The sequence below is a fragment of the Panthera tigris genome, chromosome B3 (assembly GCF_018350195.1).
Source record: "Panthera tigris isolate Pti1 chromosome B3, P.tigris_Pti1_mat1.1, whole genome shotgun sequence".
Classification (NCBI taxonomy): Eukaryota; Metazoa; Chordata; class Mammalia; order Carnivora; family Felidae; genus Panthera; species Panthera tigris.
The window spans coordinates 97,572,141-97,594,199 of NC_056665.1; the positions used below are offsets into that span (position 1 = coordinate 97,572,141).

The following is a 22,059-nucleotide window of genomic DNA, read 5'->3' on the forward strand; positions in this document are numbered from 1 at the left end:
AACAAGTTCTTTTTTGTGATTTGTTTCTATTTTCAACAGTTTAGCCTTCACTATCAGGATAACCTTCAATTAGCTAAACAGAGATGATAGAAAAAGCACAACCTGGCAGCATGTTCATACAGTAAGAGGCTTTACTACTGAAAGTTCTGCTTTATAACACTTGAGTTCAAAAATTAGTTTTTTTAAAAGATAGTTAAAATTTACAAATGAAATCTAAATAGAGTATTTTTGAATCCAAAACTACCTCCCTTGTACAAAGCCAAGCAAGGTTAGGTCATAGATTGGATTTGTGTGTCATGTGGTGGCTGCAAACTCCCAGTTCCTGAGGGTGTGACCTAGGGCAAGCCTGTCCATCATGGTGCTAACCAGCTAAAAGTTTACTGGAAGCCTTCAGTCTGTTGCACATGAGCGAGCTGGATGCCACTGTGGGGCTCTGAGAATCCTGAATTCTTATTGGGTTGGTGAAGATTCCACATACAAATTCTTGAGGTTATCTTCTTTGATCCATTCCATAAAGCTATCAGTAGAAATCCTGACACCCACTGGATCACCAAACCAGTCCACAAGCACAGGGGGATGCAAGGACTGACATCTGCAGGCTGCAAGAACACAGCCTTTGGAGAGGGTCACAAGTTCCACCACACTGTTAGTGGTTCTGGCCACCTAGCATGGAGAAGGTGCAATCCTCTCCAGCTCCGCTGGTACCACTAATGTAAGCAATGTTTGTAACATTCTTACCTAATAAACAATTTAGGACAGTCATGTCAGCTTAAAAGCGTTCTTTGTCTGTTAAAATGAGTTGTTTGCAGATTGTTCCAAGAGCACATTGTCAAAACTATTAAAGTGCAATACTGTTTGAAGACTATTAAGTGATGGTGTATCCTGTTTCTGATAAACACTTCTCATTTCTGTCCTTGCTTTATCTTATTGGGGAGTTTATACGTCAGTGTTTAAAATGCTGTTTGGCATAATAGGTGTAAAATCTGTAAAAGTGGGATGCAGAAGCTAGCCATGTAGGTTTACTGGTGCATATAACAAAGCCCACACTTCACTGGGGTGATGTAATGCTCTGCTGGCTTACTCTCAAATGGCTATTTTGGGGCACGTGGGTGGCTCAGTGGGTTAAGCATCTGACTTCAGCTCAGGTTCATGAGTTCAAGCCCCACATTGGGCTCTCTACTGTCAGCACAGAGCCTGCTTCAGATCCTCTGTCCCCTTCTCTCTCTGCCCGTCCCCTGTTCATGCTCTGTCTCTTAAAAATAAACAAACATTTTTAAAAATGGCTGTTTTTAGGGGTTTGGTAAGGACAAGCTTTTTAAATTGTATTCTGCTTGGAAATGTGAAGACTATCCTAATCTTTTATCATGCTTATATGCAGAATAACAAAGTTAACTAGGGACCACATTTTTAGGTTGAATCCAATATTCCATCTATGTAACTGCTGCTTCTAAAAGAAGAGTTTAAAAGAATGCTACCATTTTTAGAAGAATTGAATAAACCTGTTGCAAGAGGGTTCACTTACAAATGAAAATAAATCCTACTTAACCTAAAAAAAAAAAAAGAGTACTTCCCTTGAAACTGTTCAGAAAACACAGTTTGAACACAGCTGCCTTAGGGGTGCCTAGCTGGCCCAATTAGCAGAGCATGCAACTCTTGATCTTAGAGTTGTGAGTTCAAGCCCCATGTTGGGCACAGAGCTTACTTTAAAGAAAATAATAATTTTTAAAAAAGAGAAAAAAAATAGCTGTCTTATACACACCACAAGACTCAACAAATAAGGCAACCATATTAAGCATTTTTAATGATTCTGGGCCAATGAAGAGAAGTACTTGAGGAAGACAGAATAGGAGATCACTGCCCTCTAATGAGAATAAGATAATGATAATAATAATAATAATAATAATAATAATAATATGCTATTTACTAAGTGCTTTCTCTGTATTAGGAATTCTAATTCTGACAACTGTAAGAGGCTGATACAAGTATATATTTAACAGCAAAGAAATAGATTAAATAAGCTGCCTGAGGTCACAGAGCTATCCTATTCATTTGTAGAGAGGTAAATAAGAATTACAACAAGGGTGAAAGATTCTATAATAAAGGTAAATATTCTTACAGAAGGCTGCAAGGAATCTGGACAGGAGAGTTTTGAGGTGTAAGTATTTCCAAGTAAGAACCAGATACAACACACAGAACATAAAAAGAACTGGACTGATGCTAAGATGTCTTAAAGATACATATCAACTGACACACCATGTTATCATTATCAGTCAGCACGCACTCCACTTTGTACATTCTGTTTTTGTAGCTTATCGCAACCCATCAAAGCAGCATTTGCCCTTCTTTTCCTGAACAATGCTGCTGTTGCTGTTAACAGCGCCTCCAAGAGTTTTCTTGTTCCACTCCTTTTATCTGGTAGAAGGCCAACATGGAGGGGGCACAGAGTGGCATGACCAGCCGTTGATGTTTAGTGAAGAAAATAAAACTTTTTTTTCTTACAGGTTTAGTTAGTACATTCCCCTAACTTTCCCTTCTAAGCAAAAATAAGTTAATACTGATTAACTACAGTTACAAATGTGTCTCATATTTATTTCTCTTACAAACATCAATTATCTTCAGTGTCCCCTCCTGCCCAAATGTTCAAAACCTATAATATAATCCAAACTGTAAAAAACAATATACAATATTGTTTTTCTAAGGATCTCACTTTAGCTCAAGCTAAAGTTAACTATTTCACATGAAATGTTTAAAATTTTTTTTTAATGTTTATTTATTTTTGAGAGAGACAAAGCACGAGCTGGGAAGGGGCAGAGGGAGAAGGAGACACAGAATCCAAAGCAGGCTCCAGTCTGTGAGCTAGGGGCACAGAGCCTGATGACAGGCTGGGACCCATGACTGTGAGATCACGACCTGAGCCAAAGTTGGAGGCTCAACCGACTGAGCCAATCAGGTGCCCCTAACATGAAACGTTTACCAAATTCTTCAGGTTTCCTCTTCAGCACTTAATGCAACTTCAGGGTTTTTCTTTGCACGATTACATACAGGCATTCCCCCTCAGAACACCTCAGCTTGAGATGAGTATTATCACTTGAAATTTCAGGTAAGATAAGCCATAAATTTCTTAAGGGTCAGCATCTTCTACAACACCCCTACCTCACCCTCATGTCTAGATTTGTGCCTTGTGTATATAGTAAGTACTCAGTAAGACTAGAAACTTAATTTTTTAACTTCTAATTCTTTAAAACTCCATTTTAATAGCTGAAAGAACAATTTAGTAAATTTAGTATTTGTTAATTCAGCTACATTTAATTGTTTAGAGCTATCCGTAGCTATGTATTTTGCCCTATCTGTGGCTAAATTTAATGGGAATATAAGTTCTAGACGCTTAAATATGTCTAGAAACAAAAGGTGAATATGAGGGGCGCCTTGGTGGTTCAGTTGGTTGAGTGTCCCACTCTTGATTTCGGCTCCAGTCATGATCCAAGGGATGAGGGATTGAGCGCTACGTTGGGCTCTGTGCTGTGTCAAGTCTGCTTAAGATTCTCTCTCTCTCCCTCCATCCCTCTCCCATTTGTGCATACTCTCTAAAAAAAATTTTTTTTAATGTTTATTTATTTTTTGAGTTAGAGAGAGACAGAATACGAGTAGGGGAGGAGCAGAGAGAGGGAGACACAGAATATGAAACAGGCTCCAGGCTCTGAGCTGTCCACACAGAGCCTGACGCGGGACTTGAACTCATGAACCATGAGATCATAACCTGAGGCGAAGTGGGACGCTTAACTGACTGAGGCACCCAGGCGCCCCCTCTCTCTCTAAAATGAAAAACAACATAGGGGTGCCTCAGTAGCTCAGTCAGTTAAGCATCCAACTCTATTTCGGCTCAGGTAAGGATCTCATGGTTTGTGAGATCAAGCCCCACGTTGGGCTCAGCGCTGGCAGCCCAGAGCCTGCTTGGTGTTCTCTCTCTCCCTCTCTCCCTGCCCCTCTCCTGCTCTCAATCTCTCTCTCTCAAAATAAATAAACCTTAAAGTTTTTTTTTAATAAAAAAAATGAATATGTAACTAATGGCATTCCTTCATCTGAAAAGTGCTGTATTTATTGCTTTATTGTTCTGTGGCAGGCATTATCCTGTGAGCTAGAAAAGAACTATGAAAGGCTAAAACTGATGTCTTTGACCAGTTCCAAATAGGACAACTTAGTATTTTATAAAACTCACCATGGGATCTACTGTTAATCTAAAAATAGAAGTTCGCATGAGCATATTGTATGGGGAAAGTAAACTACTCCATCTTAATTTCCAAACATGAAGGAAGAGTATTTTTGTGACTTATCTTCACCTTAGCTGGATTGTGACAAGAGAATATGGTTTTTCTATGCCCAGTTTTTGAATTTTGTTGAGAACCTGATTTAGGGATTAGAGCTTTTTGAGTCTCTGTAAATATTTTCTGAGGACTTGAACAATACAAGCAGTTTGTAATGGGGTTTGGGGAGTTCTATACATCCATTCAATCAAGAGTTTTAATTGTGTTATTCAAATCTAATATTTTATCTGCTTGATCTACCTTCTATCAACAGACATGTCTGAAAATCACCCACCACAATTGTGGATTTGTTGATTTCTGCTTGCAGTTATGTCCATTTTTGTTCTCTTTTTTCATATCTCTGTTATATGCAGCGAGTTTATAGCGAACTTCTTTATCTCTAACAATTTTTGCCTTAGACTGTATTTTATCTGAAATGACCCAGTATTTATCTTTCTTCCAATAAGCCATTTGCCTAGCACATAGATGCATTTTTTAATCCAATGTGACAATTTCTGCCTTAACTATTAAGTACACTTACATTTATTATAATCACCAATAAGTTTGATTTCTATTATATTATGCTATTTAACCTGATTTTTCTGAGATTTTCTCATCTCATTTCTTGGCTTATTGAATATTCTCTATTTTTCTTTCCTCCTGTACTAAATTGTAAGTTATATAATCTATTTCCATTCTTGTATTTCGTTTACTTATGAGATGGGATTCACCGTGCATCCTGTGAATCTTATGTCATTTTGCCAATTCTAGGAATTTCTCAAATACTTCTCTGCAAAGTATTGCCTCTTTTTAATTTCTCTGGAAATCCTATGAGATATAGTCTGGAATCTTCTTATTTTCTTCTCTTTTAATTTCTATGTCATGCACCTTTATCTTGCAATGTTCTCTAAATTCTTCAGATTTATCTTTCAACTTATTAATTTTCTTTTAAGGTAGGTCTTACCAACTTAGTCATTTGAGTTTTAAAATTTAAGAAGTATATTTTTCTATTGTAGAAATTCTAATTAGTTGGTTTCCAAATTTGCTCAGATTTTGGGGTGGAGGGGATGTCTTATTCTTTTTCATGTTTTCTGTTCCTTTTTGTTTTTAATTCACTGGGTTATTTTATGGTTTCTGATATTACTATTAACCATTTAAATTCACTAGGTTACTTTATGGTTTCTAATATTACTATTACCCAAAGTTATTAGGGGTCTAATTCTGGTATTTATTCTATGTGCTTATTATTCTCACTCATGGTGCTTTGTAATATTTGATGGCGTCCTGTTCAGCAGGACTTTATCTGGGGGAATACTATACAGGATGGGTTGAGGTTATGTCCTCCATGGAGGTTTTACATTTGCTTCTATCCACTGCTCCAGAAGTATTACCATCCTTGGAGCACTTTTTTTTTTATGGATATTTTTAAATACATACAAAAGTAAAATGAATAGCATAATGAACTGCTATGTATATATTACCTAGTATCAACAATAATCAACACCCAGCTAATTCTGTTTCATCTACATCTCCACTCACTGTCCACCTCTCTTCACTGGATTATTTTAAAGCAAATCTTAGATAGCATGTCATTTTACTTCATTTCTTTTTAAAGGATTCTTAAAGGGGTGCCTGGGTGGCTCAGTTGGTTAAGCGTCTGACTTGATTTCGGCTCAGGTCATAATCTCACAGTTCATGAGTTTGGGCCCCTGTGTTGGGCTCCGTGCTGACAGCTCAGAATCTGCTTGGGATTCTTCCTCTGCCCCTCCTCTGCTCACACATGCATGTGCACATTCTCTCTTTCAAAATTAATAAATAAACATTAAAAAATCATAAAAATAAAAGGATTCTTAAAAATAATAATTCAAAACTAATAATTGCTTTGTATCAGTAATACTTAGTCTGAGGTCAAATTACCCTGATTGTCACTGTCTCTAATTTGTTTAAAGTGAGAGAGAGAGAGAAATGGTTAGTTTGAAGCAGGACCTGAACAAGCTGGATTTACTTTTTTTTTTTTTTTTTGAAGTAATCTTTACACCCAACGTGAGGCTGGAACTCATGACCTGGGGATTAAGAGTCACATGCTCAGGGTGCCTGGGTAGCTCAGTCAGTTAAGCATCCAACTTTTGGTTTCAGCTCAGGTCATGATCTCATGGTTTGTGGGTTCAAGCCCCAGGTTGGGCTCTGCGCTGACAGGGCAGAGCCTGCTTGGGATTCTCCCTCTCCCTCTCTCTCTGTCCGTCCCCAATGTGCTGTCTCTGACTCTCTTAAAATAAATAAACTTAAAAAAAAATAAAACAAAAAAAGAGTCACATGCTCTACAAACTGAGCCAGCCAGGTGCCCCTGGATCTACTTTTTAAAAAAAAATTTTTTTTAACGTTTATTTATTTTTGAGACAGAGAGAGACAGAGCACGAACAGGGGAGGGTCAGAGAGAGAGGGAGACACAGAATCTGATACAGGCTCCAGGCTCTGAGCTGTCAGCACAGAGCCCGACGCGGGGCTCAAACTCACAGACTGTGAGATCATGACCTGAGCCGAAGTTGGACGCTTAACCGACTGAGCCACCCAGGCGTCCCCTGGATCTACTTTTTAAGTTAACTTCTTAGTTTAAGGTTCCTAGATCAAGTGGTGGTACAAAGTCAAACTCTAAGCACTTGTGAGGGCGGGCCCAGGGTTCTAAATTTTTAGAGGAGATTGCACCTATCCAACATTGCCTCTACCCTCAAGGCCAGGACAGACAATATTCCTTAACACTTTCTGGGATTTTTTTTTTTTTTTTTCTAGACTTCCTTTTCACTGAGGGTATAGCCCTTCAAGAGTCCCTGGCTTTATACAGGGGTCTCAGTTCCAAGTTTGTACCTTTTATATATAAGCCTCCTTCCCAGCACTTGAGTTGCAGTTAAAACATATGTCCCTAATGTTTTATATCTTGCTCTACGTGGCAGATACATGAACTTATACACTTGCCAAAATCTGTTGAGCACTTAAGATCTGCATATTTTACTGTATGTAAATCATGTATCAATTAAAAATAAAACTGTTATATTTATATCAAAATCAGCAAATCTAACCCCCTTCCACCCAAATAGCATCAGCACCAATTCCTCTTAGTACACGGGTTTTCAATTTCCTTTTTGTTTTTGCTCCTGGGATGCCCCTTGTTTTGTTGCATTCACAGCTATATGTATTTCAAGGGATTTTTATATTTTCTCCAGACTCTGGTATTTTGTAGTATGAGGGTTGCCCAACTCTAGACTAGATGTTCCCAACCAAGGGAGATTTTGCCCCCTGGGGGACATTTGGCAATGTCTGGAGACACTTTTGGTTGTAACTAGGAGAGTACTGCTGGCATTTAGTGGGTAGAGGCTAGAGGTGCTGCTAAACATTCCACAATGAACTGAACAGTCTCCTACAGCAAAGAATTATTTGGGCCAAAATTTTAGTAGTGCCAAGATTGAGAAACCTTGATCTAGATCACTATAATTATAGAACTGTTTGGCTTTCACCTTTGCATTTCACAATGACATAGTATAGTCTTTAGCTATCACTCACCATAAAAACATCTTGCTTAAAAATTTACAATTCCCCAAATAAGACATTTTTTAAAATAAAGGGGAAGAAAAAGGAGATCTTGGCATGTGTGCCTTCATCTTTTATGCTCTTACTGCTGTTAGATTACCATGTCAAATTTATCACAGAACAAATTAAAGGACTTCGTAGATAAAATTAAGAACCTTAGAGATCATCATTTAACAATGACAAATTTATATACCTAACACATGTACTTGACAGATTATAACTTTACACTCCAATCCAATGTTCACTGGTCAATTATCGCCCCAGATGCTCTGGCTAAGCAGAAAGAAGTCACGCTGGATGCCCTTTGGTTTTGCTTTTTGGAATTTTTTTGGATGCCCTTTGGTGGCAATTTAAGGACACTCTCTTGAGCTAAACATCCCGCTGAAAGTATGGCTTCAGTTCTCTTACTATCTAACACTGCTTAATATGCTTCTGCCTCAATATTAATGATAGAGCATTTATGCCCGCTGCACTGAGCTGCAAGACAGGTAGGACTTAAGCTTCATAATGCGGGAAAGTCTATTGATCTGATTTTATTATGATGACTTAATACTGCAGGCATATACCAAGGTACAGAGAATAACATAACAAACACCTATTTTCTTACCAAAGAGCTTAAGAAATAAAGCTTCTAGATATGACAGAAACCCCCTGTGGAGCTCTCTGATCCCATCCCTTCCTCTCCCGAGAGGTAACCACTCTACTGCATTAGGTGACTCCCATGCTTATTACTATTTTCACAGGGTATATAGAATCCCTAAACTATATATGATATTGTTTAAACTGATATAAATGCTATCAAATATATTTTCTACAACTTCCATTTTGTTACTGATAATTTATTTCTTTTAAAAATTTTTTGTTTGTTTGTTTTTGAGAGAGAGAAAGAGACAGAGTACAAGCTGGGAGGGACAGAGATAGAGGGGACATAGAATCCGAAGCAGGCTCCAGGCTCTGAGCTGTCAGCACAGAGCCCAATGCGGGGCCTCGAACTCACCAGCCATGAGATCATGACCTGAGTCGAAGTCGGACATTTACTGACTGAGCCACTCAGGCGCCCCAAATTTCTTCCTTTTAATAGCTACAGGAATTAAGGGAAAGATGGAATTGCTGAATGTGTTCAGCTGCTCTGTCTCCAAAGAGAAACTCTCTGATTGGGTTAAATTTGTCCCTAAATGTAACCTGTCTACAGTGCTGTGTGTCCTTTTCTACTACATGCTAATGAAACTGGAAAATGAAATTCACACCCTTACACTCAGAGACAGCAATATTCACTAAAACCCAGTTCTACCATATGAAACCCACTGGTTGAAAGAGTTTTCCCCAGGCTTCTATGAAAGGGTGGTAATAGGATATGGGTACTGAATTCACTGCAACTGTTTATATACAGAATTCACGATGTCCACCTATTGTGTTATTCAAGGAATATTAACAGCAGTAACAGATGCCAGATTTGATTAATATATTTTCAGATATAAAACATAACAAGTCTACTAAAGCAGACCACTGAAAACACAAAAGGCTTTTTTTTATAGGTGAGTGAAAGAAAGGAAAGCCTAGATATTTTTATCCCTGCCATTTCAAGAGGTAAGTAGAAGGGATGAGAGAGATAAGAGTAAAAACATTAGCTGGGTTTTAATAGTTCTTCTAAGGATTCAAAGAGGCTGGTCTGAGAATGATATATTAGTGTCAGATTTAGACCAGGACACTTAGCTCCCCTAAGGGAGACAGCTGACATGATTATTGCTCTCTTCCCAGGCAAGTTCAGCAGCTGTTCCTGAGAAGACAGACATTCAGTGCCCTAGAGTTTCATGGAGGGATGGATTCACAGAGAGAGTACTTCAAAGTACACTGCTGATTAGGCCTAACAGTAGCTTGGTCAGGGAAAAAGGTGAACATCCTAAAATATCACCAAATGGAAAAAGAAAATTGGCTTGGGTGGTATTTAGGACAATGTGCAGCTCAAGTCCAGAGAGCCTTTTATCCTTGAGAAAAAAGTTATCCTTCCTTTTTAAGTTATCCTTCCTTGGCCCCACATCGCTACAGCACTAAGACTCAGACTGTTACCACATTCTTCCCACTTTTGTCCTCCAACTAGAGTCCCTGAGTGGAGTAGGGCCCAAGAAAGAACAAAAGAGGAAGAGAGGAAGCAGGTAAGATGTCATGTATAGGAGTATGTCTAACAGGTTGTAAAATGTAATCAAAATGTAATTTTTTATGTGTTTATTACCTAATCAGTTAATATAGCGATCAATGATCTCATACAGAGTTTAAATCAAATGGTTTTGCAATGACAAGAGTAAGTAGCCAGGAAGATTAAAAAATTTCAGGCAAGATATTTTTATCATGATACCTAGATATGAAGGCAAAAGTGGCATCACAATACAGCTGCAGTGGAGATTTGAGTTTAATGCTGTAAAGTGGTCTAGAAAATTATAAATGAACCTAGTTCAGGCACCAAGGGGCACGAAGCAGCAAGGCCCAATGCATGCGATGAAAAGGGAATTCAACAACTTGCTGGGAAAGAGAGGACACACAAAGATTCACTGGGTACGCTGACTCTGAAAGTATGCTTACCGAATCACCAAGTCAGAACCACCTGCCAAATTCACATAGGTCATAACCATATTTGCAATCCTTATAGCTTTTCCTTACCTAAGTATATCACTGACAGTAATTTCAGGGATAAACTTTTGAAGGTGCTTCACTGTTGCACTGAGAAAACAGGCTTTATACATTTCATTAACTCCGTAGGAAAAATTCTGGAACACCAGTTTAATCAAGCCACTGAAAGCAAAAAATTTAAAATCTTTATGAGAGAAAGGAATTCTTTATTACTATAAAACATCTTTACAACTATGAGATTTTTAGGGGGGTGGCACCACAGAAATGTAGGCAAAGTCAGAAAAAAACACGTATTAAAAGAAAATCAACTTTTGGCCAATGTAAGAAGGAAACTTCATCAAAGAATACCTTCCAAACTTAAATTCCCAGGGAATGCTGGTTTCAAGCTAGATTCTATGAAGCCTGCCAACAGCAAGGTTTTCTTTTCTTTTCTTTTTAATTAAAATTCAAGTTAGTCAATATATAGTGTGGTATTGGTTTCAGGAACAGAATTTAGCGATGATTCATCACTTACATATTAACACCCAGTGCTCATCCCAACAAGTGCCCTCCTTAATGCCCATCACCCATTTAGACCATCCTCCCACCCAACACACCGCCATTAACCCTTAGTTTGTCTCTGTATTTAAGAGTTTCTTATGGTTTGCCTCCCTCTCTCTTTTTATCTTATTTTTCCTTCCTTTCTCCTATGTTCATCTGTTTTGTTTCTTAAATTTCACATCTGAGTGAAATCATATGATATTTTTCTTTCTCTGACTTATTTTGCTTAGCATAATACACTCTAGCTCCATCCATGTTGTAACAGGTTTACTAATGCAAATGTTAGGTGCTTTCGAAGCCACACCTAAAAGGCATTAACAGATCTTTAAATCAGAGCCATTAAGCAAGTGGAATATTTACCCTACTTTTCTTTGGTCAGCCAGAGGTAAAATATTCCAGATCCTCCAGCCAGACTCTACAGAGCCTATGTAAATGTATATGTATTTTTACAAGCACACATGCTGGGAAGCCCCACCCTAAAACCTGTTTCAGAATCAGTGAAGGGTGAGACTCTAGTATAGCTTAATAAGCTTTCTACTGATTTTGATGTAAAACTGTAGAGCGCAACATTATTAAAAGGACCAAACAAAATATCTCACTGAATAGTTCTTACAACCATAAAGAATATGCCATACAGGTCAACACAATTTATCGTCAGTTTTCCACAAAAGGAAACAACACTGGTTATCAGCAATTTCTCCAGTGGTTTTCAAAATGATGGTGACTGGTTGGAAATGATCTTATCAAAGTAAGCCATCTACTGATTTTGAAAGAAACTTTTTTTTTTTTTTTTTTCAAACTCAACTAGAAGATTAGCCAAACAAGATTTGGGTTGTCAGATATGTGTTTGGCTCCTGGTCTTGTTTTTTTGACCAAGACACCACCCTGGCTCATCAGAATTTTCTTTAAGTAGTTAAAACATTACGTGTATTACATGAAACTCTGAATCCAGATTAATTAAAAAAAAATCAACATACCAATCACAAATAAGAGGATTTACGCAATAAACAGAATTATCAAGAAAGACAAAATTTCCCATCTAAAAAATATAAGCATATAAAATGTTTTTTAAGTAAATAAAGTTACCTCTTGATAATTACATCCATAATATCTCTGGCACTGAAGTCAAAGGGTCTGTAGCCCTCTCGTTTAAAGGCAAGAACTGCATTAGGCCCTAGCCAAATACTGCCATCCATCCTTGGTGTGAAATGAACCCCTAGGAAAGGAAACCGGCTATCTGGGACCTATGGATTTAACATGGTAAAGAGTTATTAGCCCCACTTCAAACTGCATTCTATTAAACATGCAAACATGCAACTGGTAATATAAAACACTTCCTTCCCATGCATTTAATTTGCATTACTTTTGATCTGCTACTCAGATATTTCTTTCTATGTTTACATGCTTCTGCCTAGAAATGCCACATAGGAAACACTGATACTATCGATACCAATATACACTGTCCCATGTGTTCCTCTTTCTAGGTTAAAATAAAAAGAGAGAGACAGAGAGAGAAAGAGAGAGAACTGTCCTAGTTCAGGTTACTCCCCACTTCCCAGCCCCTCACCCACCAACTAGCAATTATGTGTCTGGCAAGTAAAATCTCAGAGCTGTCAGAAAAAGAACACACATTTACAGTACAGGCTTTTGGAAAGTGGAAATGCAATAGGTTAAGGCAGATGAAATGTATGTTTTGGCACCATCAAAAACATTAAATAGCTGAATAGTGGCAATTTCACCTGGTTCAACCCAGTAGTTCCAGAGAGAAGAATGAATTCTTCATTTAAATGGTTCTGTCTATACCATGAAACTAGAGTAACCACATCCCCTTTCCTGCACCTATCGATAATGAACTAAGAAAGACAGCTGGGTATCTGGGCATCTTGTAAGGGAAAGTTCCCTTATGAGTGCCCCTTTCATCAGAAAGGAGGAAGAATTAGGTTACTTCTTGACAGCTCTTCCTGAGGTGCACTCATGCTTTCTAGAGACATGCACTTGTGGGCAGTTAATTATAATTTCATAACTCTGATTTTAGGATAAAGATTTAAAGATTTAATGACAAAAGAAACAGGTGAAAGACTTGCCCAAAAGGCCCTTCAAAATAGCTCTTACTTCTGACCCAAGTAAAAGTTTTGTTTCATTTCCTTTTTGCCCATAGTCATCTTGAGAAGGGTAAGAAGGCAGAAACATCATTACCTACCGGATAAATATTTCCTTTTACAAGATAGCATTTTTCTGGCTTCAAAATCAGGTAATCTCCTCGGAATGGTACAATTCGAGGATCAGGATTACAGCCACTCAGCTCTGAAATACGGTCAGAGTAAAGTCCTGCACATGTCACCACATACTGACACTGAACTTCCTCTCCCTAGTGCAAAAGAAAATATGAGTAGAAAGCAATGAGGAGAAAAATAGGTCAAGGGGGGGAAAAGATGACAGAAAAGATAATAAGGGTACAGAAATGAACTTTTCTCTATTTCTTTTAAAAGAGGAAATCAAATACAAGTATCAGCAAAATAAGTTCTGCAGCATTTAGGTAGCAGCTAGAAACTTACGGTAGTGGCACGTAAGAGGATGTCACCTTAAATTTTATACTTTAGAGATACAATTAATGACCCTGCAAGGATACTTAAATTAGACAAACACACACTCCTATTTTACTAAGCTAGCATCAAACTTAACTATTTGCTATATTAAGAAACAAACTTCATTTAGCTGGATGGTTCCCCCCAATTTGGCCTCTTCTGTATTTCAGACAGCTTCTCCCATCTTATCTAGGAGTTAACCCTGTTGCTCTCAGGTTGCTCACACTCAATAATCTAGCTCACTTCCAACTGTATCCTACCCATCAACCGATTTCTCCTTCCTGATCAATATCTACTTTGCAAATTGAGGCTACGTTTGAAATGTTATCCTTTCAGTCCACATTTAACTGAGAACACACACTATCGTCAAGGTTTGCTTTAGTGACTAGGAGACCACTAATCTTAGGCTGTTTGTATTTTCCCATACATTTTATTTTGTGATCATCTGCATATTTTTCTGCCTTATCCTGCCAGGGTTAGTCAATTTGCCACCCTATTTCCTAAATGGTTTCCTTTAACCCCAATTCCCCACTATACTTTAATTCCCATCTCTTTAATTTTTACAGAGTAAACAACTAGCACCTCCTTGCTCCAAGTAATTTGCTGTCCCTAGACTTCTTTCCCAGACAACCTGTTTCTGAAGCCTCAGAGTTCTTACCTGTCTCAATAACATTTCTTTCCAGCCCCTATTGATTCAGCCTTATTCTATTTTTACATCCTATTTTTGCCTAGCTGCAAAGGTAAGCCTCTTTTTTTTTTTAAGTTTAGTTATTTATTTTGAGAGAGAGAAAGCGGGGGAGGGGCAGAAAGGGAAAGAGAATTCAAAGCAGGCTCCGCGCTGACAACACAGAGCCCTATGCAGAGCTCGAACCCACAACTGTGAGATCATGACCTGAGCAGAAATCAAGAGTCGGGAGGCTTAATTGACTGAGTCATCCACCCACCCCTAGCTTCTTTTTGAGTTATACAACTCACACTTCAGACAAAAGTCAGATGAAACTTTTCTGTAATGAAGTCAAATTAGCTAGACTAAACCATAATAGTTTAAAAACCCTTGAAGTCAAAAGAGCTATGTCAACAAAAACAAAAAATGCCTTCTTTTAAATAGGTTCATATCTTTCCTGTTCATCTAGAGTTATACCAGAAGTACAAGAAAGATTTTTATGTGATATAAATTGACTAGTTCCTACTTGAAAGGTCAGCAATTCTTTTGTTCTTGCAACATAAATTGTAAATACAACTCTGGATAAATGTAAAGATAAGAGAATTTGTAGAATGGTACCAGTATGCAACAACCTAGAAGTTCTCTTTAAAAAACTCAAGGAAAAATTCCAAAGGAAGAAATGACTAAAACCTATCATAGGTCCCTGAAATCATTTTATGCTACACGTGAAATAATAACTAAATTCAGTAATACATTAATTTCACATCCAAAATGGAGATTTAGATAAACAGTGAATGATGTATTTGTTCAAACAAAAATCTCTTTTAAAAAAACAAACTATGCATCTCTATTGCTATTTCAGAAGTAAAACAAACTTTTTCCTAATATGTATAAATCTTTAGTTTGCAAAACCTCTCCCCCCAAATTTGTTAATCTCTTTAACCTCTCATAAAAGCATAGAAGTTCAATTTGATAAGCTGACTCAAAATTTTTACATTATATCTAACTATACTAAAAGTAAATGCCCAAATAAAAGGCAACAGCTATAGCATCTGGGGTTGAAATACATATTCACTGGCATCCCAGAGGCCCCTGCATATCTTCCATCACATGATGCCATACTCTAGTGAAGATGGCCCTTCGATGAGGGCAAGAGTAGAAACAGACTTTTAATCATTCTTTGAATGGAAATCTTAGATGCACTGTCACCTGGGCCACATGACCCAGTGGATCTGATGGTAATCAGGGTGTCTATGGCAAATAGTGATGTCTTATGGAGACTTTGCTAGGTCCCTATAGCCAAATCACAGCACAGAACTTCAGGATTTTGGAGGAGTTATACCATCCTCTGCAGATAACTGTCTTCCTTTTGAGAAAGTACTTCTGGCTTTGATTCAACACTTGACCACAGGTCACTAAGTTATCATGTGAACTACTCATTATTAACTGTATGTTGTCTGACTCACCAAGCCACAAAATTGGGTGTGTACAGCAGTACCCTGTCATCAAGGGGTAGCAGAATATACAAGGTTAGGGTTGTGCAGGTCCTGCAGGCACACATAGATTGTGGAGGCAGGTGGCTCAAATTCCCATGGCCCCTAGTCCTGCTAAATTACTTCCTCCTTCTCAAGCTGCTCCTGTGGCCCTATGAGAAGTTCTCCATGATCAGTTGACCAAAGAAGAAAAACTACAGGCTTGATTTACAAATAGTTCTGCACACAACATTCTGGCACTGGAAAGTAAACAGCTACAAACCAGAGTCCCACTCAGGAGTGACCCTAAAAGACTGCAGTGAAAGGAAATCTTCCTGGTAGGCAGAACTCTGAACACCATACCTGTTATATATCTTACCTAGAAGGAGACATGACTAAAAGTATGGATCTATATTGCTTCATGTGCAATGACTAATGCTATGGCTGGTTAGTTAGGAAAAGGAGCTCTGGAAAAAAAAAAAAAAGTATGTGAATGGACCTTTCCAAACAGGCTCAGAGAGTAAAAGATATATGAGCTCCATAGGAATGCTCACTGAAGAGGAACCACGGCAGATGAAGATTTTGATAATCAGTAGACAAGATGACCTGCTCTGTGGATGTTAGCCTCTTTCTCCAGGCATCCCTGTCCTTACCCAATAGCCTCATGAACTAAATGGTTATAGCAAAAAGGATGGAGGTGGTGATAGGTTCAGCAACATGGACTTACTCCCTAAGGTTGGTCTGTCCATAGCCATGGCTGAATGCTCAATCTGCCAATAGTAGAGATCAACAGAGCCAAAGATATGGTCCCTGGACCACTTCAATTTAAAAAAAAAGGGGGGGGGGGCAATACTTAGTCCTCACTGAAATAGATACTTGTTCTGAATATAAATCTGTCTTCCCTGCCCACAATGCTTCTGAAGAAACCACCATCTGTGAACCTACAGGATGCCTTATTCACCATTAGGATATTTTGCCCAGAAGCATTACTTCTGATCAGTGAGCTTATTTTACAACAAATGAAGTGTAACAATAAGCTCATGCTTGTGGAGATCACTGATTTGACCCTGTTCCCCATCATCCTGAAGCTGCTAGGTGACAGAAAGAAAAACGGGTTTTTTGAAGATGCAAAACAAAACTAGCTGACTGGCAACACCTTGCAGGTCTGGGGCAATGTCTTCCAGGATGTTCTATATGATTAATATATGGTGTTGTTTCTCCAGAGCCAGAAATCAAGAGGTAGAAATGGGAGTAGCTCCTTACTATTAGAATAATCCACTAATGAAATTTTTGCTTTCTATCTTCACAACTTTGGGCTCTGATGTCTAGAAGTCTTAGTTCCCAAGGGAGAAATGCTGCCATTAGAGAACAAAAAAATGATTCCATTAACCTGTAAGTTGACACCGCCATACCTGGCCACTTTGAGTTCCTTGTATCAGTGAACAGGCAGAGGGGATTACTGTACTTAATGGGAAACTGAAAATAACTCTCAAGGAGAATGAGAGTTGCTACCACACAGAGAGCTTGTGGGTGATAAAGAGAAATACGTCCCAAATAGAGATCTCCTGGGGCATGTCTTAGTACTCCTATGATTGATATAAAAGTTAATGGAAACTATCACAATCCAAAACAGGCAGGGCTGCTAATTGCACGGACACTTCGGGAATGAAAGTTTGAGTTATCCCACCACACTGGAACATGACCAGCTGAGATGCTTGCCAAGAGCAAAGGAACTATGGAATACGTAGTGAAAGAAGGAAATTATAAATATCAGCTATAACCACATGATCGTAGTGGTTATGAACTGTAGTAGTTATGAATATTTCTTCCTGACTTTGAAATAAATATATTTATCTATATATTACTAATATCTGTATTAGTAATCTACATACTATCTATATACTATATTAGTAATCTATATTACTATCTATATATTATTAATTCTTTCTTTATCCTCACTGTTATGGACTGAATTGTGTCTGCCCCCACAAGGGCATACACTGAAGCTTCTGCTCCCAATGTGGCCATTCGGAGACAAGAGCCTTTGGTGAGGTAATGAAGATTAACTGAGCTCACCTAATCTGTCCAACAGGACTGGTGTGCTTATAAGAGTAAGAAATAGCAGAGACTGCTCTCTCTCTGCACATGTGCATGCACAGAGAAGAGGCCATGTGAGGACATGGCAGGAAGGCAACCATCTACAAGACAAGAAGAGAGAGCTCATCAGAAACCAATCCTGATGGCACCTTGATCTTAGACTGCTTAGACTCCAACTATGAGAAAATAAATTTCTGTTTAAGCCACCTCATCTGTGGTATTCTGTTATGGTACCCAAAAAGATTAATACCATCTCTACCATTTCTCCATTATCTAACACAGCGTTTCTCAAACTCAGTACCACAGACATTTGGGGCCAGATACCTCTTTGTTATAGAGGCCTACTCCTCACATTGCAGGATGTTTAGCAGCATTCCTGGCCACTACCTGCTAAATGCCAGTAGTGCTGACCCCCTCCATCAGTTGTACCAACAAAAATGTTTCCAGACACTGCTGAATATCATCCCCTTGGGAGCAAAATCACCTCCAATTGAGAACTACTGATCTAATAAGTTTAAATAGTGGTTAACCTTGTATCTCAATATTTAAGTTAAAGGATCTCAAAGAGGGAATGTGACTCAGCTAAAAAGAAATGAACATCACCCAAAGATGGATTGAGTGGACTTCCTATCTTTTTCGAAGAGTTACCATGTCTTCAGTTGTATAAAAGATAATTTCATCTTGTAGGTGGAACAGTAATTTTACTACTGTCTGTACTTGGAAGTTACATGTGGTTAAAAGGGGTGTGAATGAATGCCAAGTTGAAAAGGAATGGACTACAGGCATTTATCTTTGTCGATTTGGTTAAGGTGGGAACTGTAACTGACAGAATTCCCTTCCCTGTAATGGTTCCAACTTAAAATTGATCAAAATAGGAATTGCATATGATTTGGCAGGCAGAAGTAAAGCAGCAGCCACTACTCTCTGAAGGTCATTCTAGTCCAACGTGGTGACAAAACTCACTGCTCAGGGAATGACAGTTCCATATCTAGCTCTGCTTCCCAACTACTGATCCTACTGACTAACTGTTGCCCTAGCCCACTGCCTGGGTAAGAGGCAAGAGCTCCCCCAGAATGCCTCATGAGCTTCCCATTTGCAGTCCCACTTTAGCAGTTGGACACACTTGGCTTCTCAGACCAGCTGGAAATGCCTCTGATCTACCAACTCCCCTTCTGAGCCTTTGCTTCCCCAGAAGCCCTCACAATTGTGTAATGCCTAATTCCTATCATGAATCCTACAACCTCATTAATGATTCAACTTGCCTGACTGAACTCTGATCATTCAGAGAACACACAGCAAATGTAATGCTTCTCTGCCACCCAATAGCTCTTGTTTTAGACTACGTGGAGGTGAAGGAAACCAGTTCATTTCCCTCTGAGCAATCTACCTGCCACCAAAGTCCTCTAATTGGTAGAAAGCTAATAAGTAAATGCAGATAAGTAGGCACAGCAATAAAGTATTTATCAGTGTTGCCTTAAACACTCCAAGTGCTTATAATCCTATTCTTGGCTGGCACAATCACTTTGTGAATACATTTCCAAGTTGAAACCCTTCTTAGAAAGCAAGCTTTTGAACTGCCCTCAAAGAATTTCTCTCAGAACAACTTCTACATTATACAAAATTCATAGAAAACAGCGCTGTGATTAAACTTTTTGAGGGAGGAGGGGGGTTAAATTAGATAAAGTAGTTTTGCTTAAGAATCTTTACCTTTGTATTCCTTATAACAATTGGATATTTCATCCCTGAAAAAAAAAGAATTAGTGAAAGATTTTTAGTAAAATAAGGCCTACATTATTAGAAATATTATACTAGTAGCAAATTTAAACAATTTTCTTCTGCTTCCCACTTTCATTCTAAAGCTTTTTATGAAACAACAAGATTAAGCTAGTTCATATTTGATAATATATAAAACTCTTGGCATATTTTTAAACTTGTTTTAATTCACTGAATCTATGCTAATAGACCACTCCCCACTTCAGATCCAACACAAACAGTTCTGGCTTTTCTCTGAACTACAATCCTAGAAACGATTTTGTAAAAGATCATTAATCAGTATGTATTTTCACAAGGACTAATGAATGCTTTTTTGTCTAAGTGTAGGTAACCTGAGTCTTCGTGGATTCTGGGTTGTGTAGAGAAGCAACACAAAAAGTTCCAATCATAAACTATTTATAAAATTATTTCCCAATCAGACACATGGGGTCTCAAAGTCTTAAAAAGCATATGTACATCAAGTAAAAAAACAATCTATTTGTATCATAAATTTGATTTTATGCTACCTACCTATACCAACATTAATTATTTAACAGTTTTGTTCATCATATTACAATTCAGAAGGACACTGGGAAAATGATTCAGATGGCTCAGATCTCCTTAAAAACCTGTCAAGGAAGAACTGAGCACTACGCTTTTTCTCCTTCAAATTTCCCAATAGCAAAAATGTCAAAAAATTCAAGGTTACAAATCTATTTATTGGGTTTTAAAAAAAAATTGTCAGCAGGGCACTTGGGTAGCTCAATCAGTTGAATGTTCAACTCTTGATCTCAGCTCAGATCTTGATCTCAGGATTGTGTGTTTGTGCCCCACCTTGGGCTCCATGCTGGGCATGAAGCCTACTTAAAAAAAAAAAAAAAAAAAAAAAAAAGGAATAAAATGTCCCCACAACAAAGCAAAACAAAACAAGCTCTAAGTAATCTACAATGGGGGGGGGGGGGAGGGGGTGCAAGGGGACTTCAAAAGGGCTCAGTTGTGCCCTGTCTCCAGATAGTCTGATCCACTAAGACTGAGTATGCTAAAAATTTTTAACTTTTATTACTATTTTTTTTTATTTTAGAAAGAAAAGGAGAGAGCAAGAGGGAAAGGGGTAGAGGGGCAGAGAGAGAGATTCCTAGGCAGGCTCCACACTCGGCACTGAACCCAACACAGGGCTTGATCCCATGACCCTGGGATCATGACCAGAGCCAAAATCAAGAGTCAGACACTCAACCAACTGAGCCATTCAGGCACCCCTCTATTCTTATTCTTAAGAATTAGAAAAGGCCAATTGCACATTCAACATTTATTCCAAAATGTCAAATAAGTATGATTGTAGATCATTCATCTGTAGAGTTTGAGCATGTTTTGAGTGTAAAAACAAAAACAAAAAACCCCACAAAACAACAAGAAAAAACTCAGGCTATTAATTTCTCATATTACCTGGAGAGAAAGTTTGAGCTGAAATCAAAAGCCGGATACTCAACCAACTGAGCCACCCAGGTGTCCCTGCATTTTTTTTTTTTTTAAAGATTTCATTTTTAAGTAATATCTATACCTAACATGGGACTCAAACCCACAACCCTGAGATCAAGAGTTGCATGCTCTTCCAACTGAGTCAGCCAAGTGCCCCCAAATCTGCATTTTCAATAAGCATCCCCAAGGAATTTTGATTGTAACCTACAAAATAAGCAAGTGTCTGGGGGCTCGTTTTCCATTAACAGCCTTGGCAGTTCAGGTTTTAGCGCCAATCAGAAGTGTCCAATCAGTGACAAATTCTATCAGCACAAGACTCACCAGAAGCCCCAGTTCTCCCACGTCCAATCTCACACTCATCCCTTCTGCACATGCATCCAGCTTTGCACCCTACTTTAGCCTAGTTCCTGGAGGCCCTCCCACCAGCACCACGCCAGCCAAAACTAGTTCCAAGTTGGTTCAGAAGTCAATACTAGTATTCAGAAGAAAAGACAAGGATGGCTTACCATCTTTACTTCTTGAAGGACTTTCTTTAGCCAATTCAATATCTTTTACTTCAAAATTGGTCAAGACAAAGCCACCTGCTTCTTGGAAATCCTTGGCAAATGACAAAGCCACCTGCCGATAGTCCACAATGCCAGTGTATGGACAATCAATAGCCATTAGACCCTGAGATAGGATTATGAAAAAGTCAAGATAATACAATTAAAAATCATTGAGGATAGTTGTTCAATAAATTTTATTTGCAGCTGAACTTTTTTACTGTTAACTTTGATGGATCACATGTATTATCATTTCTTGCCAAAAATTCAGTGCCTAAATTTGATGTTGAATAAAGTGTCTAGTAAATAAAGAAATAATACTAGCTAAGTAAGAAAATCTCTATACTTAGGAAATAATTCTCCTCTAGGGAAGTTAATTTTGCTGGGCTCTTCTGGCTGCTACAATAAATAGCTACAGGCCAC

The 22,059-nt window shown here is 38.3% G+C and overlaps 1 protein-coding gene across 3 annotated transcripts in view; it reads right to left on the reverse strand.

Moving 5' to 3' along the window:
• Positions 1-22,059, reverse strand: part of L2HGDH (L-2-hydroxyglutarate dehydrogenase) — a 42,858-nt gene that overhangs the window by 2,559 nt on the left and 18,240 nt on the right. For all 3 annotated transcript variants that reach the window (XM_007097602.3, XM_042989655.1, XM_042989656.1), the window contains 5 exons: positions 21,601-21,763; positions 19,574-19,608; positions 13,249-13,416; positions 12,135-12,292; positions 10,539-10,670 (listed from right to left, as the gene is read on the reverse strand). In XM_007097602.3, coding sequence (XP_007097664.2) covers positions 10,539-10,670; positions 12,135-12,292; positions 13,249-13,416; positions 19,574-19,608; positions 21,601-21,763 — 656 coding nt within the window. The remainder of the gene's footprint in view (positions 1-10,538; positions 10,671-12,134; positions 12,293-13,248; positions 13,417-19,573; positions 19,609-21,600; positions 21,764-22,059) is intronic.